Below are 18,675 nucleotides of genomic sequence, written 5' to 3' on the forward strand. Positions count from 1 at the left end.
CCATGCCTCTGTGGTCACCGTCACCACCGCAGAGCCTACTGCATTGATTCCAGGCTGACTGTCAGTTCTGTGCAGGTTTCAGTGGGAGTGTGCGTTTCATTTGCCTTGGATAGACCCCGCACTGATAACGCTGGTTTGTACATGAGTCTCATGCCTCATCTCAGAAGAAACTTCCAAATGATGTTGAGTGTCTTTTTCTTGCCTTCCCCTCTGCCTTTTTAAAATTTTGCCATCTGTAGATCCTCTTTGGTAAATTGTCCATATGTCTTTTTCTTATTTTCAGATTGGATTATTTAACATTATTTTTTTAAGATTTCTCTGTAGGTTCTTAGGGTGCCTGCGGCTCAGTCAGTGAAGCGTCAGATTCCTGGTTTGGGCTTGTTTCATGATCTTGTGTTTGTGAGATCTAGCCCTGCATCAGGCTCTGCACTCAACAGGGAGGCTACATGGGATTCTCCCTCTCCCTCTGTCCCTCCCCGCCCCTGACTCTCTCTGATGGAAGGCAGGCAGGCAGGCAGGCAGGGAGGCGGATTTCTTGGCCTATTCTAGATAACAGTCCTTTGTAGAATACATGGTTTGCTAGTATTTCCCTACAGTCTGTTACTTGTCTTTTTATCTTGTTCATATAAGTCTTTACAGAGCAAACGTTTTTAATTTTGATGTGGTTGAATTTATGAACTTTCCATAACTTGTGCCTTTGGCATCAAGTTTAAGGACTCTGCTTTTCTTAGGCACTAGTCCTTTTAGATATTTTAGTGCCCACACCATTCTATATAAATTTTGGAATAACCTTGTATACATCCCTAAAGTTCTCGGTGGGACTGCGGTAGGACTTGCATTATACCTGTCGAACAGTTGGGGGAGAGTTGAGACTTCCAGTTCATAAATATAATATTTGCTGCCATTTATCAAATGCTTTTTATGTGTCATTTGATGTGAATATAAAATTGTCCCTTGTTAGCTAGTTCCTATTGTGGATTATATTACTTGACTTTTGAATCCTGAACCAGCCTTGCATGCCTGGAGTCAATTCCACCTTGTGGTGGAGTCCCGGAACGGCCAGCAATCCCTGTACCAAGGGAGGAAAGATGACTGCACTTGACTCTAAAGAGAGGAGAAGGCAAGGGGTCCGTGCTCAGAGAGGAAGACCCTTGCTCTTTTTCACTCCTGCTTTTTTTGGTCCTTAGGATAATCACAGATCTTATCACTGTTTCTCAAGCATGTCAGTGTGACAAGGGGTTTTGCTGGAGCTGGGGGAATCTGCTTACGGGAAAGACACGATGTGCTGATCTGCATGTTCCTGAGTTCTGGAACACATAGCGCAAAGGGCAGTGCATACATCTCTTAGGTCACAGGATGGTTGCATGGGCTAAGAAAGCGTTGGGGGCGCCAACTTCCTGTAGCATTCCTATGACAGTGTGGTCACGCAGGCCTCGGCATTCTAAAGGCCTAAGCCTTTCTCCAAAACCTTCCATCGCCCCCAGCAGCCTCCGTGTTACATTTTAGCAAGACAGGTATTCTGGCTGATGGGTGCTCTACATTAACCCCCATAGTGTTGCACATTATTGGATTAAGTTTTCTAGTATTTTATCAAGGATACGTGTGTCTGTGTTGATGAGACATACTGGTCTGTGCCTCCTTCCTCCTTCTCGGTCACTTTCCTTTCTTCCCTGGCCCTGTCCCTGCCCTTTCTTCCTCCCTTCTCTCCCTTCTTGCCCTGGTTTTAACGTCAGATTAACACTGGTCTCATTTGACGAGTTGAAAACTATAACTTCCTCTGTTATGTTCCAGAGAAGTGTATAAGAACATAGTGCTGATTCCTCAATAAAAGATTGGTAGAATTCTCTAGTAAAGCTGTCTGGGTCTGAAGATTTACCTTGGGGAATCTTCTTAATGACAAGATCAATTTCTGTAATGGTCTTAGGACTATGTGTATTGTCTATTTCATCTTGGGTGAATTTTGATAGTTTGTGGTATTCAGAGAATTGTTTCATTTTTAATAATCTGTCAACTTTGTGAGTCCAAAGTTATTCATAATGTTTATTATGTAGTCTTCCTTATGACTTGACTCTGTAATAATATCTACGGTTTTATGCCTCATATTGGCAATGTGTGTCTTCTTTCTTCCTCTCCCTCTCTCTCTTTCCCCTCCAGTCTTCTAAGAAGAAGCTTATCAATTACATTGATTTTTAAAAAAGAAATAGCTTTTGTTTCTTTATTTCTATTTTTTTTCTCTATTTTCAATTTTATTGACTTCTGACACTTATCATATTCTTTGCCAGCTCCTTTGGGTTTATTTTGCTTTACTATTTGTAGTTCCTTGAGGTTGGAACATAGATAATTATTTAATTCCTTTTCCCTTATGTAATGTAGTTATTTTAGTACTATAAATTGTCTTGTTGGCATTGTAATAGCTGTATCCCAGATTTTTTTAAAATTATGTTTTGTTCTCATTTTGATTCTGTTCTTGTTTGTTTCACTTGAGACTTTCTCTTTGGATCATGGATATGTATTGTTTAAGTTTCATGTGTTTAAAAATTAGTATTAAAAATATTATTATTTCTGTTTCTTTTTTTTTTTAATTTTATTTTTTCAGCGGTCCGAGATTCATTGTTTGTGCACCACACCTAGTGCTCCGTGCAATCCTTTACCTCTTTAATACCCACCATCAGGCTCACCCACCCCCCACTTCTCCCTCCCCTCCAAAACCCTCAGTTTATATTTAGTTTCTTTAAATGTGTGGAGGTCCATCGTCTGACCCAGAATGTGGTCTGTGTTGGTGAATGTTCCATAGTAGCTTATAAAGCATGTGCGTTCTGCAGCTAGGGGGGTGAAGTGTTGTGCATGTCAGTTAGATCCTGTTGGTTAGTTGTATAATTCAGATATTCTATAAACTTGCTGATTTTTTTTTCCAGTTGGTAAATCACAGCTGCTAAAGTCCTCAGCTGTACTGTTAATTTGTTATTTCTTCTCTCAACTCTATCAGTTTTGTTTCATGGATTATGAGGTTCTAGTATTTGTTGTTTGCACATTTAGAATTTGTGTTTCTTCCTGGTGGATCAATCATTTTATCATTGTATAATGTCCCTCTTTGTTTCTAGAATTTTTTGGTTTATTTATTATTTTTATTTTATTTTATTTTATTTTACTTTATTATTATTATTATTTTTATTTTAGAGGGAGAACACCATGAACTGGTAGGGGAGGGGCAGAACCTTAAGTAGGCTCCACATTCCGTGCAAAGCCCAGCTCAGGCTGTGATCTCACGACCCTGACATCAGTCATGACATGAACCAAAATCAAGAGTCAGACTCAACTAACTTGAGGCACCCAGGTACCCCCCCAATTTTTCTTTTCTTCTCATGGCTATCTTGATCATATATTAATGTGGCTGCTTTTGCTTCTTTGTTATCAATATTTGCATGGTATACGTCTTCTCATTCTACTCTCAACCTACCTATGTCCTTGACTTTGAAGTGTGGTTTTTTTTTTTGTTTTTGTTTTTTTTTTTTGGTGAACAGCATGAATTTGGGTCATGATTTTATCCATTCTGCCTCTCCGTGTCTTTTAATGAATTCTACCATTTATATGCGAGGTTATTACTGATATGTTATTGTTTGCATCTGTCATTCTATAATTTGTTTTCTGCTAGTTTTCTCTAGTTCTGATTCTGCTGTTTCTTTCTTTCTTTCTCTCCCTCTCTCTTTCCTTCCTTCCTTCCTTTTTTTCCTTCCTTCCTTCCTTCTTTGCTGTGAGTTACTGCAACATATTTTAAAGGATTCCATAGTTCTCAAAATGGTTGCTCTAGGTATTATAATAGACATTAATGATGTGTAACAGCCTACAGATTATGAGTTTTCTATTACTGTTGTAGCAACTTGGTGAGTTAAAACAGAAATTTATATTCTTATAATTCTGGAGCCTAGAAATCCAAAGTCAGTTTTGCTCAGCCAAAATCAAGGTGCAAGCAGGACCACACTCCCTCCAGAGGATCTGGGGAAAGATCTGTTCCTATATTCTTCCAGTTTTTGATAACTGCTAGCATTTCTTTGGCCTCTGGCCCTGTCACTTTCCTCTCTGCCTCCAAGGTCACACTGCTTTCTTCTCTTGTGTTTGAAATCTCCCCCTGACTTCCTCGTAAAGGACACATGTGAAGGCCTGTAGTGCTCACCTTCATAACCCAGGATCATCCTCTCCCACCCCCGCCACCTTGAGATGCTTAACTTAAGACACATTTGTGGAAATGATTGCCATATAAAATAACATGCACAGGTGCCCTGGATTAAGACATGCACATTAACATGGCCATCATTCATCCTACTGCAATAGAAGGACATCATCCTACTTTTACCACTTTGCCATATAACCTTACTTCCATTTAGACCCCTTTAGCTTTCCAACTTTTACATATCATTATCTTGAGTTCAGAGGGTGTTATAATTTTTATTCCAAACATTAAATATGATTTATGGAACTTACTATGAAATGAAAGTATAATTTGTGTTCCTACATTTTCTTCCCTGTCCTGTTCCTTCTTTCCCTTGATGTTTCAGCTTCCTCCTGTTTTCTTTTTTTTCTTTTCAAAGAAGTTCATGTAGCCAGTCACTAAGGTTGGGTCTACTAGCAGCAAATTCTTTGACATTTTTAAAAATTCCCTTGATTTCTGAAGAATACATTCACTAGATATAGAATTTATGGTTGACAATTCTTTTCAAATCTTGAGAAAGGTTGTGACACTTCTTTTGTCCTCCAGTGGTCAGGAGATACACATTCAGAAGGGTAAATCTGAGTAAATAGTGAGTATTGCTCTGGCTATTTGCCAGATGTTGTTCTTCGTCTCTAGTTGTCATTTAATTGGATGTGTCTTGGCATGGTTTCCTTTAGGGTTTATCCTGTTTGAGGGTCACTGAGTTTCTTAGAACTGTAGGTTTATGTGTTTCAAATACCTTCGCTTCATGGTCTTTCTTTTCTTATTATGAGACACAGGTGATAAACAAAGATTGGCTCTTTTGCTTCTGTCCCCAGGACCTGGAGGTTTTGTTCACATTTTTTCAGTCTGTATGTTTTCTGTTGTTCACTGTAGGGGAATTCTATTCATGTGCTCTCAAATTCACTGATATAATCACACATCTCTACCATCATCCTTCTATCAATTTTTATTTTAATTTATGTTGTACTTTTTAGTCCTATAATTTCCATCTGGTTCTTTCTTTTTAACTTCCATTTCTTCACTGATATATTTTTCATCTTCATGCAGATAATTTGTAAATAACTGTTGAATCATTTAATGATGGCTGTTTTAAAACCCTTATCAGATGATTGCAATACCTGCTTTATTTCAGGTGTTGTCAGTTGGTTGTCTTTTCTCATTCAAATTTTGATTTCTTAGCTCTTAGTGAGATAATTGTATCCTGGCTATTTTGTCTATCATGTTAGGACACACTGATACCGTATAAATCCCTCACTATAGCAGCTAATGACCCTGGGTAGGCTCAGCATACAGGTCTTTGCCAACGTTGTGGGCTTGGGTTCCAATGACGGGTTAATTTTCAGATAAATTAAAGTGTTGTCTTGGTCATCTTGGTTGATATAGTGCCACTGGCTCTTGTACTCATTCTTATTGGGACCAGGATGTTTCTGGGAGGGGAGTATTTGGGATCCTGCAACCAGTTCCTGGCTGGTTGTTTTACCCCTCCCCCTGCCTAGGTTTCTGGGAATAGAGGAAAATCTCAAGTTTCCCATGAGCAAAGACAAAATGTCTTCCTCAGTCAGGTAACTTGTGTGGCTGAGTCTCTCTTGTAATTTCTATCTGTCTTGGTATCTTTCCTCAGAAAAGAGAACCCTAGGTTCATGGGGAAAGTGAAGGCTAGACATTTGTCATTGTTAGGGCTCTTTGTCTTAACAGCTACCTTGCCGCCTGTTGTAGTTAAAGGGATATCATCTACATCCTAGAGGAAAATGAGCTTATCTGGAGCCTTCTGTTGCCTGGTTGGGAAACACCCATCTGGTTGGTATTCTATTTGTGCAAGCAAGGCACCTGGTACTGTGGTGTTTCTTTGGTCCTGGGTCCCAAACCAGCTTTTCTTCTTCTCCTTCCCTTTAGAGTTCTCTTGTGGTTGTCTCTTGTGATGTTCGAAGGGTTTATGCCTATGCTTAGCAGCCAAGAACATGGAAGAAAATGTCTCCCAAGTCTGAACTGGTAGTCCATATACCTTTAAATAGTCTGAGCTGCCCTCAACAGGAGAATCCTATAAGATTACTTTGGGACTTAATACTTTGGCTCAATACTTCAAATTTTGGACTAATATTTTTCTACAGTTCTATATATAAAGATTTCATGATTTGGACTCAGCTTCTTGAATATGAAGTAGAGGTTGCAGATGACTGATGTAATGCACATCCTGTTTTGTGCTGCTTGGCTGGAGTGGCTTACGGCCTAGTGAACAAAGTCAGCCGCATCAGAATGAAACATGTGCTTGAGTCAATTACATGTAGATGCCAACTAGGAAAATTATGATGGCTTCAGCATAAGTACAGATTACATCCAGGTTTCATATTTTACATCATAATATGGTAATTTATTCTATAAAGCCACAGCCTTGGCTTGTTTCTCAGAGTCAGCTTGATTTGTAAGTCAGAGAACAATTTCTCTCCACTTGTTCAGGCTCTCTATGCTGGTGCATATCATGTAAGTAGACATGGTGCCTGTGACTTTCATGAGAGAGGAGCCCGTCTAGGTATAAGTTGGATTAAGAACCTTTAGTGCCCATCAGGGCTCCCTCCTAGGCTGATTTTCTCTCAGGTCTGGGTCAGTACTTGGTCAGTACTGTATCTGAAGAACCCAAGATCACAATTATGATCAGTGTTTAAATCCTGTCTGCCTTGGTTTTTTTAGTGAATAACTTGACTTATGACCGTGGCTGTGACATCTCTATGTCAGCCAACCTTTACCAAGGGATCATATCAGGGCATCTCTTAATCTTATTAAAGGTATTTTTCTCCCTCCGTGAGAGGGATGGTCTGTCCAGGTGCCTGAACAGATCAGATATGCTGTCTTCTTCTAAATTAATTAAATTCTTCTTAGAACTCCAGCACTACATAATTAAGACAGATGGCCAAGTGAAATATTTATTTTAAATAACTGCATTTTGTACACTTCCTGCAGAACTTATGAAATTTATGAACAGTAAGGAACTATAAAAACTTCAAGATCAGTGAATTCTAGGCCAGTTTGTAGTTTAGGAGGAGAATTTGTTTTTCAACTGCCCATTTACCATAAAAATGCTTATGTTAAAGGTTTAGCACACTATTTTCCTTTTAGACACCCACCAGAAGAATGAGTTAAAACTTTTCTGTCTTACTAATTTCATGCTTTGACAGCTTTGTGGCGTGCTCACTGGTGGGTGTTTTTTATATCCAGGTTTGAACAAATTATTATCTTTTATAAATTGGTATACAGTAAAATAGGAGTTGTTGGTGCACAAATATGCAAGTATCAACACATGGATAGATGTGGAACCAGCACCAGAATCAGGATACACAGTGATTCTGTCACCCCTAAGCTTTCATTCCTTCGTAGCCACACCTCCCATCTGAACACAGCTGCTCTGTTCTCCATCACTAGTTTCATCTTATTGAGAATATCACAAAGAATAGTTACACTCTACATAATTTCTGAGAATGTAGGTGGAGTGTAATGGCATATCCTCTAAAGAAAACAGGCAGGCAGTTCCCTATGAACTTAATATACATTTATCATAACATCCAGGAATCCCACTCCTGGGTATTTACCCTAGGAATATAAAATTTACCCTACGTGAATGTATACACCAACTCTATTCCTAACTGCCAAATGCCTGTAAGCTATGGAAATGCCCTTCAACTGGTGAATGGACAAATATACCAGTCACATACTCATCCAGGGAATAGCAGAACCAAAGACAAATTTACATATGTAGGAACACAGGTATTCACAGAGGCATTGCATTGAGTGGACATTATCATGGTTGGTTTAGCCATCCTTTCAAGCAGACCCATTTCACTTATGTAGGAACAGAACTCCAGAATCAACAAGGACCAAGGAGAAGATCTGTTCAGAAATTAGTTCACTCTTCTATAAATTATAATATTTACAGCTACCAAAACATCATAAAGTCATTGTGTCATATGGGTGCAATTATGGCTTAAAGAACACTGACTTCCCAAAAAATGAAAGAAAGAAAGAAAGAAAGAGAGAAAGAAAAAACCCTGACCCATTTTCATGTGAAAGAGTTGAGATTTTTCTTAATGTAATGTGTTGTGTTTGTTAGAAAGGAACAAATATATAACCAAAAGTCATTTATTTCAGGTTGACAAAATCATTTAATATACTGGGAATTATTATCATAAATACTGTCTATTCCTTTTTTTAAAAAAGATTTTATTTATTTATTTGACAGATAGAGTTCACAAGTTGTCAGAGAGGCAGGCAGAGAGAGAGGGAAGCAGGCTCTCCGTGAGCAGCGAGCCCGATGCGGGACTCGATCCCAAGCCCCTGGGATCATGACCTGAGCTGAAGGCAGAGGCTTTACCCACTGAGCCACCCAGATGCCCCGAAATACTGTCTATTTCTATTCAGCAGGAGCACTGACTGCAAGAGACACATCAAACCACTAAATGCAAGTCAGCTCTACCTTCTCTGAAATCTATCAAAAAGCAAAAGAATTTTAGATTTCAACAATTCCTTTAATATAATTCAATACAATTATTTAACAGATGAGGAAGGTCTTGGAGGGGAGGGGATGAGGAGGCGAGTGAGCCAAGTAGTGGGTGCTAAGGAGGGACACGTTGGGTGTCATACACAACGCTGGATCATGGACCACGGCGTCAAAACGAATGATGTACTGCGTGTTGACTAACATGATGTAACAAAACAAACAAACAAAAAAATGAAGAAGCTGACATAGAGGCAAAATAATTTAGCTTAAATTAAGGGTGAATTAATGTCAGAGCTAAAACAGGACCCATTGGGGCGCCTGGGTGGCTCAGTGGGTTAAGCCGCTGCCTTCGGCTCAGGTCATGATCTCAGGGTCCTGGGATCGAGGCCCGCATCGGGCTCTCTGCTCAGCAGGGAGCCTGCTTCCTCCTCTCTCTCTCCACCTGCCTCTCTGCCTACTTGTAATCTCTGTCTGTCAAATAAAATAAATAAAAAAAATAAATTAATTAAAAAAATAAAAATAAAAAAAAAATAAAACAGGACCCATTGTACCAAGTTCTTGGTATACCAAGATACAATAAAGATTTAAATTATCGGGCGCCTGGGTGGCTCAGTAGGTTAAGCCACTGCCTTCGGCTCAGGTCATGATCTCAGGGTCCTGGGATCGAGTCCCGCATCGGGCTCTCTGCTCAGCAGGGAGCCTGCTTCCTCCTCTCTCTCTCTCTGCCTGCCTCTCTGCCTGCTTGTGATCTCTGTCAAATAAATAAATAAAATCTTTAAAAAAAAAAAAAAGATTTAAATTATCATTTGGAAATATTCCTATAAAATTTTAATGTGTGTATATAGTAAATTTTAATAAGGGTTAATTTATATTTTCATTTATGTATTTGCTCCAAAAATATGCATGTTATATGCCAGAGGCTGGGATACAAAGACCAGGATGTAAGCTTACCCTCAAGGAAGTTCAGAATTCAGTAGGACACAGATGTTGAAGTAGGTGCTTTTATGTATTTGTCTTAAAAGAGGTATATAGAGAATTCTACAAGGGGCTAGAGAAAAAATTCTTACATTCTCTAAAAAAGTTAAGAAATACCTAGCAAGAACCTTCAAATATTTAAGAACTCTTAGCTGCTGTCCAAGAAGAATGGGCATCCTACACGGTGATTTCAGTATTTGCCAAAAACCCGGAGGATGAGAAATGCCAGTATTTTGGAGAATGGATACAAAGGTCAATATGTTTGGGGCATGAGGAGCACCTTATGTGTGGGACAGGTTGGGAATTCCGATATAGAGACAGAGGGCAAGAGAGAGCTGGGAATCTCCAATATGATGGCTTTTTTTTCCAAAAGAAAATTTCATTGTAGTTTTCTAACAAAGCAAGTTACTTAGTGTTTCATTAGGATAACTTTATTTTTATGTTTAAGTCAAAATATTGTATCTCTCTGATATGAGGAATTTGAGAGGCAGGGCGGAGGGCTTGGGGTAGGGAAGGAAAAAATGAAACAAGATGGGATTGGGAGGGAGACAGACCATAAGAGACTCTTAATCTCACAAAACACACTGAGGGTTGCTGGGGGGAGGGGGGCTATGGAGGCGGTGGTTGGGTGATGGACACTGGGGGGGATGTGCGTTGGTGAGCACTGTGAAGTGTGTAAGCCTGATGATTCACAGATCTGTACCCCTGGGGCAAATAACACATTTTATGTTAATAAAAATAATTTAAAAAATGATGTACTCTAAAGAAAATTTAAGAAAAAATGAAGTTGTTTTAAAGAAAGTGGTTAAAATGTATGTGTTAGGATGACTGCTGAAGTTTTGTTTTGTTATTAAAACAAGCATCTATTTTAGTTTCAGGTACTAATATATTTTTTTAAATTTTGTTTTAAACAGATAAGCAGTTGCAAAGGGTAATAATATCATTTTCTCTTTGTTTCCAAAAACACATTTGTCAGTGTCAGAAAACGAAAATCACCCCAGAAACATGAAAAAAGAACAAGAAGGAAACTATTTTCCTTTGTTTTAAATAACAGTATAATAATTTTAAGATTAAAAATTTAGCATAAAATACTTTTAAAAATTTTCAAGTAATTTTTAAATCATTAAAGAAACTTAAAATAATTATTTAAAAATAATTGTGAGTTTAAAAATAATTATGACTGTCATTCCACAGTTATTTTCATGAATCAACCAGCTAAAAATAGTTGGTTTAAATGCTAAAGGGAAATACAAACCATGCTAGTCTGACCTTTGACTGAACGAACTTTGTGTTAAGTATCGCAGTGCACCTGCTTGTTCAGTTCCACGTGAAGCGACAGACTGGCGTAGATAGAAATAAAGTACCGGCTAGTGCAGAACGATGAGAAGCTCAAACATATGCGGCAGAGGTATTTCTAAAGTGGTAAACTTGGCAACCAATTTCTTCAAGGTGTGAACATCTTCTACATGACAGTTCAGTTTCTAACAACTTAGAATTAAGCCCAAAGCCTGGAAAGGAAGGGATTCCAGGACCACGAGGCGGGTATGAGGCTGCTTCTGTGATGCTGGTATGGGACGGTCGGCACTCAGACTAAGGAAGTAGAAGCAGAGAGAAGTGGTGTGATTAGTAGGACCTGCTGGTGATTGGGATGGCCAAGAGGGGCAAGCGAGAGAAAGAACTACCTCTGCCAACCTCTAGGGGCCAGGGGGCTGGTGGGATGAGGAGGGTTTGGGAGATTCCGAGAAGGGGGCAGTTCAGACTCCCTTGCCTAAATGTTCTTTCTCTGATGTTTGCAAATGAAGTTATCCGTGGAGAGAAGGGACATAGGATTGGGAAGGAGCTTGGGAAAGATGATGATGGTTTGAGACAACAGCTAGTGGGCTGGGAAGGAGAAGTGCGCTGGGTGTTGAGGGTTGGGCAGGACTCTGGGGACCATGGTATCTATTGGTGTAAGTCAGAAAACTCTTCACCAGGTTAGAGGAAGATGGATCAGATTGTTAAGTTGGTCCTAAGTGGGTTCTGTCTGATGAATGGAGCAGAGGGTAAGGCTATCGAGAGCACCGTGGAGGGACTGCTGGTTGCGTGTACCCAAGTATCAGCCACACTGTCCAGGGCATGTAAAATGCAGTGAAATAAATAGAGGCCCCTGGAATTTGAAGACTGGATTTCAGGCGAGTACAAGCCCATAACAGTTCAAAGACACCGGTGGTCACAGAGAACGGTTAAGAGCCTAGGATTTTTATTATAAAGAGTAGCAAAGTGACCAGCACCTCACTTTAAATGGAGGGTAAGGAAGGGCCCCTGCACTTGAAAGGATCAAGGGACTATGACTCGTTTAGCAGAACTGTCCGTGTGGACACTCCTAACAGCCACGGGTGAAGATGGCACCACGGGTGAAGATGGCACTCACCCTGTGGGTTGCAGGAAGATGGCAGAGCTGAGCAGTGGGGTGGCACTGGATAATGTCATGAATCTCAAGATCCGGGGGTATAGCATGAGTCGAGAGTGGACATAGGGAATGTAGATCAGAAGGACGTTGACTCCACCCCCTTGCAGAGTTGATAAATGCCAAAAAGAAGATGTGGTGTGTACACACACACACACACACACTCAAACATTCTTCAGCTATTTATAAGAATGAAATCTTGCCATCGGCAACAATATGGATAGAACGGATGGACCCAGATTATATTATTCTAAGTGAAGTAAGTCAGAGAAAGACAAATACCATCTGATTTCATTTGTGTGTGGATCGAAATATAATAATGATAAAATAACAAATAAACACAAAACCAGGAACAGTCTCATAAATCCAGAGAACACATTGGTGGTTGCCAGCAGGGAGGGGCTCTGGGTGGGTGAACTAGAAGAAGAGATTAAGAGGCACAAACCTCCAGCTGCGCAATAGATAAGCCACAGCGATGACAAGAACAGCATAGGGGATATAGTCAGCAATGTAATAGCACTGACCTGTGACAGGCAGTGTCTACACTTACCATGGTGAGCATCGCATAATGTACAGAGTTGTTGAATCACTATGTTGTACCCTGAAACTAATATAGCATTGCATGTCAAACATTTTTCAATAGAAAAAAGAAAAAAATAGGAAGAAAAAAGCATCATCGTCTACTTATTTCATAAGTAACTAAGAACCAATATATATTAGTGTGTAAGAAAAATCAGTGGTTATACTTCTCTCTTCTTTGTGTTTATATAAACTTTATGACAAAATAATACTTGTCTTTTTCTATTCATTGTCTTACCCAAGGCCGTGATTCTTTTTAAGGAGTCTGTTCTTTAGTAATCTCTACACCCAACATGGGGCTCAAACTCATGACCTCAAGATCGAGAGTTGCTTCCAGGGGAGCCAGCCAGGCCCCTCCCTAGAACAGTGAATGTAACCTAAGTTACAACAAGTAACTGTTTATAATCGCTGTAAGAACAGACATCCCTTCATATATTCACATAGTCCAAGGCAGTACAAGAGAAATTTAAAAAAAAAAAAAGGAAAAGACATAAGCCAGGTAGAAAATGAGCACCAGAGTCCCCTTCCTCCAGAAACACCAGACATAACCTCTGCTGAGAAGGGTTAGGAAAACTGAATACAGAATGAATCAGCAGGTCTCTCAAGGCTTGAGAATGATATAAGGCGGCCAGGATTTTAGAAGATAGAAATCAGAGAAGAACAAATATGCATTAAGATGAATCTCATATTTCATAAATCACTTTCCCCTGGGGGCATTTTCTGATTCTCAGTTTAGGGCATCCTGGCAGACAGATAACAGTGACTCAGAGAATATGGTTTTGGGAGGCATGGGATGTAGGGGCCCCTGAATTGGGCTATAAAAACAGTGAGGACTTGAGGGCCCAAGATATCAAGGAAAAGAGAATTACAGGGTAACCAGCCTGGCATCTGCTGGGTCTTGATGTATTTGCCTAAGCCTGACTCTCCTGGGATTAGAAGAAAAGAGCCTGAACAAAAATTTGCTGTTACAGTTCTACAGAGCTCAGAAGAACTGGAATGTTCAGGCTAAGTGGACAAAGATGATGTCCAAGACCTATTTTTTTAAGGAGGAGATCTAGTCGTAAATGTATTCTCTGGATTGTGGCATAAGAAGGAGTGAGCCCTGGGCAGCAGGCTGGAAATACAGCTGGGAATCATTCCGATGACTGATGGGTTGAGGCTGTCACTCTAATGTCAGAGGAAAATGAAAACAGTATTCAGAATTCTAGATTGGTGTCTAGGCTATGTCTGCCATTCAGTTAAAGCTTACCTGCAGTGTCCAGAAACTACGCCCAATGACCCCAACCCAGGAGACAGAGGAGAAAAAGAACGAGACATCCAGACATTGCAGTTAGCACTCAGGGACTCTGGGAATTAACTATGATTTATAAAATTTAAGAAAATAAGTGAGAATGCAAGTTGGTGCAGCCTTTTTGGAGAACAGTGTGGAGATTCCTCAAGAAATTAAAAATAGAACTTCCCTATGACCCTGCCATTGCACTACTGGGTATTGACCCCAAAGATCCAGATGTCGTGAAAAGAAGGGCCATCTGTACCCCAGTGTTTATAGCAGCAATGGCCACGGTCGCCAAACTGTGGAAAGAACCAAGATGCCCTTCAACGGACGAATGGATAAGGAAGATCTGGTCCATACACACTGTGGAGTATGATGCCTCCATCAGAAAGGACGAATACCCAACTTTTGTAGCAACATGGATGGGACTGGAAGAGACTATGCTGAGTGAAATAAGTCAAGCAGAGAGAGTCAGTTATCATATGGTTTCACTTATTTGTGGAGCATAACAAATAGCATGGAGGACAAGGGGAGATGGAGAGGAGAAGGGAGTTGGGGGAAATTGGAAGGGGAGGTGAACCATGAGAGAATATGGACTCTGAAAAACAATCTGAGGGTTTTGAAGGGGCGGGGGGTGGGAGGTCGGGGTACCAGGTGGTGGGTATTGGAGAGGGCATGGATTGCAAGGAGCACTGGGTGTAGTGAAAAAATAATGAATACTGTTATGCTGAAAATAAATAAAAAATAAATTAAAAAAAGAAAAGAAGTGAAATAATCAATAATTTTACCAGAAAACTGTAATCCATAACAACAAACCAAATAGAAGTTTAAGAATTGAAAAATGCAGTATCTGCTATAATTAACTTGATCTAAGTGTTTGAATTGGAAGTTAGTTTAGTAAAAAATATTCCAACTGAATCAAGGAGTTAAAAAACAGAAGGAAATGATGCGTATCTTGGGAGTTTTGAAGGAAAGAGAGTGGACTATATCTGAAAACATTGCTAAGAACTTTCCGGTACTGACCACGGACATCGAGGTCGCGATTCATGAAATTCCATCAGCCAGACAGGATACTACAACAGAAACCTCACACTGGCACATTGCAATAAATCTGGTGCCAAACAGACAAGGAAATGTCTTAAAATCAGCATACGCAAAGAAATATTTTCCAAAGAGCAAATATGAGACTGATGGACCCGTCTCAAGATCAACAACAGAAATGAAAAGACAGCAGATTAGCATCCCTGAAGTGCTGGAAGAAGAGAAGCTACCAAGTGAGAGCATGAAGTCGAAGGTAATCGACCAATCAAAAAAGGAAAACCAGGAAAAATGAACTTTAAGTTATCATGAAATTATATTCTAAATGAAAGGTGAAATTCTCTGGTTAGGTTGAGTAGTATAAATAAAATATAAAAATAATATGAATCGGTTATATGACGCTTACAAGAGGCAAATACTGTATATAGAGAGAGTAACTTGAAAGTAAAAGTTCAGGAAAAGATCCTTCTGGCAAGGATTAACAAAAAGGAGAAAAATGTGGCATTATAGTCGTCAAAGTAAACAGACACTTATACTGGACATTGATGGTCTGTTCACATGTTGGTATGTTGCACTTCAACAAAAAGCATGCATAGAGAAGAAAACAAGTCTCTTCAAACCAAACAATCAAATAAAACACCAAATATAAAAGAACAATCTCTCTAGCCAAGAAAAATCTTCAAATGGAAATAATTTTTAGTGACTGCACATTCCTCACTAAAATTCTGTGGTTTTTTTCCCAACTTTTGTGTAACATTGCATAAGTTATTTCCCATGTAATGACGACTGTTCATCTCCCTTCTAAGAAGCAGGTTTTCTGTGCGGCCCAAGGTGAGTGTGTTGGGTTGACAGACTGACGGCACAAGTGATGGGGCCGGTCATTGTTCGTGTTCCTGGAAGTGCTTTGCTGAAAGCAAAACTTCCTATTTGATTAGAGACATTTCTTTTGGTTGAATTGATTTTTTTCTTACCCTTTTTGTATTTTAACTTTTTTTTGTCAGTGCCTTGAGTTCAGTCCATGGATTTAGTGTTTCTTTGCACTGGCTGACAGCAGCCACTATGTGACTGTTTTTTTAACACGGAATAAATGCTTCATGCAACTTCCATTTGGCGTAACCTGGACGTTGGTACGCAGAGGGGAAGTTCAATAAATTTGCCACATCTATTTCAGCTTTGCGTGCTGTTCTTCTTGTCGATAATTTCTTAATGTATGGCAACTCGTGTGTGTGTGTTTGAGAGAGAGAACAGTTTTAGTTTCACAACAAAATTAAGAAGAAGGAGCAGATACTCCAATGTAGTTCCCTCCTCCCTTACACATAGTCTTCCCCACGGTTAGCAGGCCCCCCCCACCCAGGTGGTACATTTGTTACAAATAATGAAACCACATTGACAGATATTATCACCCCAAATTCATACTTTGTATTGAGAATCACTCTTGCTCCTTTACATCCTATGGGTTTGGACCAACGCATAAAGACATGTATTGACCATTATAGTATCATATGGGGTAATTTCACAGCCCTAAAACTCGCCTGTGCTCCACCTCATCATCCGTCCTCCTACCCCAGGCACCTCAGACTTTTTTTTTTACTGTCTCCATAGTTTTTCCTTTCTCAGAATGTCATAGCGTTGCAATCACACAGTATGTAACTTAAGTTTCTTTTCATGACTTGATAAAATCAGCTCATGTCTTTTTAGTGCTGAAGAATATTCCATCCTATGATGTATTTCTAAGAGATTTTATGGTCAAGGTACGTGATAATTTCAAAGTAGGAAATCTAAGTCTTTTCTGGGTGAACCGGAACATTTCTCAGCCTAGAGATATGAATGGTGTGACGTTATTCATGTTGATGGCGTGACGTTACACAGCCCATACAGAAGAAGATCTCTCTCTCCTTCCCGTGCCGGGATCACCACCTGTTCTGGGTCTGGGACTGAAAGGCCTATACCTGGAGAAGCCCTTCCGTTCCGGACAGATAGGATGGTTGGTGACCCTGGGTCAGTTCTTAAAATCGAAGATGTACATTTTCAAACATGGAAAAGAATAATTAGTATAAAAAGTCTGTAATGTCAAGGTTTACATAGAAATATAAATTGCAAGTGGCTATTGATTCTTCAAAGGAGGGTCTGAAGGCACACACCATACTTGTCTGTTGAGGCAGGAAGACATGATGGTCTTCCTCAAGGTAAAAGTAGAGATGTTTGGTGATTCCAGTAACGGCTCTCACCTTTCCCTTCTGTGCAGATTGACCGGGTCCAGCGTCCCGGACCTCATCGTGAGCATGAGTAACCAGATGTGGCTCCATCTGCAGTCCGACGACAGCATCGCATCCCCCGGGTTCAAAGCTGTCTACCAAGGTAGGGGCGGACCCAACCACGCCTAAAGCTAGCATGTTACCAGAAGGTGAGCACCATGCTCCACGTGTGAGATGCACATAAACCCGGCGTGCTTTAAAAAACAGGAGCTGGTTATTTGCTATTTCTTTAGTTAAAGCTCCACTTGTGGTCTTTTTTTTTTTTGAAAAGATTTTTAAGTTGGAAGCCTGGCTTGCCATGATCTGTGCTGTCAGTAGGCCAAAAGGAGGAGGAGGACCGAGTAGGAACGCAGGCTCTGACAAGTGAGCACACGGTGGGAATCCGTGTTTTCTCCCTTCCCGAGAGGCAGTCGTGATGCTCATTAACTAGAGGAAGCATTTTAACAATGAATCGAAGTGGCATTGATTTAATTAAGCTCCATTCTGTGCATGCTTGTGTACAAATGTCTGTGTGGTGGTGGTGTTGAACTGGAAAACAGAGAAATCTATGTGAAGTTGGAGAGAATTCTGCCAAGATCTTGTGCAGGAGAAAATGTGTGGTTTGGGACTTAGGAGTCACAATTACTCCTAAGACCTTGGCTTCACCTCTGAATTCATGTGCAGGAGCCATTGTGTGGGAGAAGGTTTCCGTCGAGCAGTACAGCTGTGTGTCCCATACACCAGGGCCTCACGTGGGGTGTCCTCTAAGTGGCACATACACGGACCATTTTCATTCAGCCGCACTCTTTGGTGTTCCTGAGATCAGTGATCAAACAGTTTGACTCAAGAGATAAACGTGAAAGAAGCTTGGGAACACGTTCCCTTCTCCATTTTGAATTATCCAAGTCATGGGGGAGCAGCCTCTGTCTTCAGCTTCAACCCTGTAATTTTCTTTTCTTTTTTTTTTTTTTTTTAAGATTTTATTTATTTGACAGACAGAGATCACAAGTAGGCAGAGAGGCAGGCAGAGAGAGAGAGAGAGAAGGAAGCAGGCTCCCCGCTGAGCAGAGAGCCCGATGCGGGACTCGATCCCAGGACCCTGAGATCATGACCTGAGCCGAAGGCAGCGGCTTAACCCACTGAGCCACCCAGGCGCCCAACTCTGTAATTTTCTGACGAAGAGAAAGAAACCATTCTCTTAGGCGCAGATAATACATACGTGTCCCCAGAAGCAGTAAGATGTCTCAGATTAAAATGGTCTATAAAATATTTTATGAAACTGCTTATTTATAAAACTTTAAAGGATATATTTAAGCTATCGTTTGCATTTGATGTCATCCTTTCAACAAGCTGCAGACTGATTTGAAATAATTTTCAACAAGATCGAGAAGAACCTTTAACCATCTTGAATGCAAATTAAGATAAGTCTTTTCA

At 40.2% G+C, this 18,675-nt stretch overlaps 1 protein-coding gene across 2 annotated transcripts in view; it reads left to right on the forward strand.

Annotated features, from left to right (window-relative positions):
- CSMD1 (CUB and Sushi multiple domains 1) overlaps positions 1–18,675 on the forward strand; it is a 1,903,837-nt gene that overhangs the window by 1,451,975 nt on the left and 433,187 nt on the right. For both annotated transcript variants that reach the window (XM_082715632.1, XM_082715633.1), the window contains exon 12: positions 17,253–17,365. In XM_082715632.1, coding sequence (XP_082571758.1) covers positions 17,253–17,365 — 113 coding nt within the window. The remainder of the gene's footprint in view (positions 1–17,252; positions 17,366–18,675) is intronic.

Source organism: Mustela nivalis (genome assembly GCF_964662115.1).
Source record: "Mustela nivalis genome assembly, chromosome: 20".
Lineage (NCBI taxonomy): Eukaryota > Metazoa > Chordata > Mammalia > Carnivora > Mustelidae > Mustela > Mustela nivalis.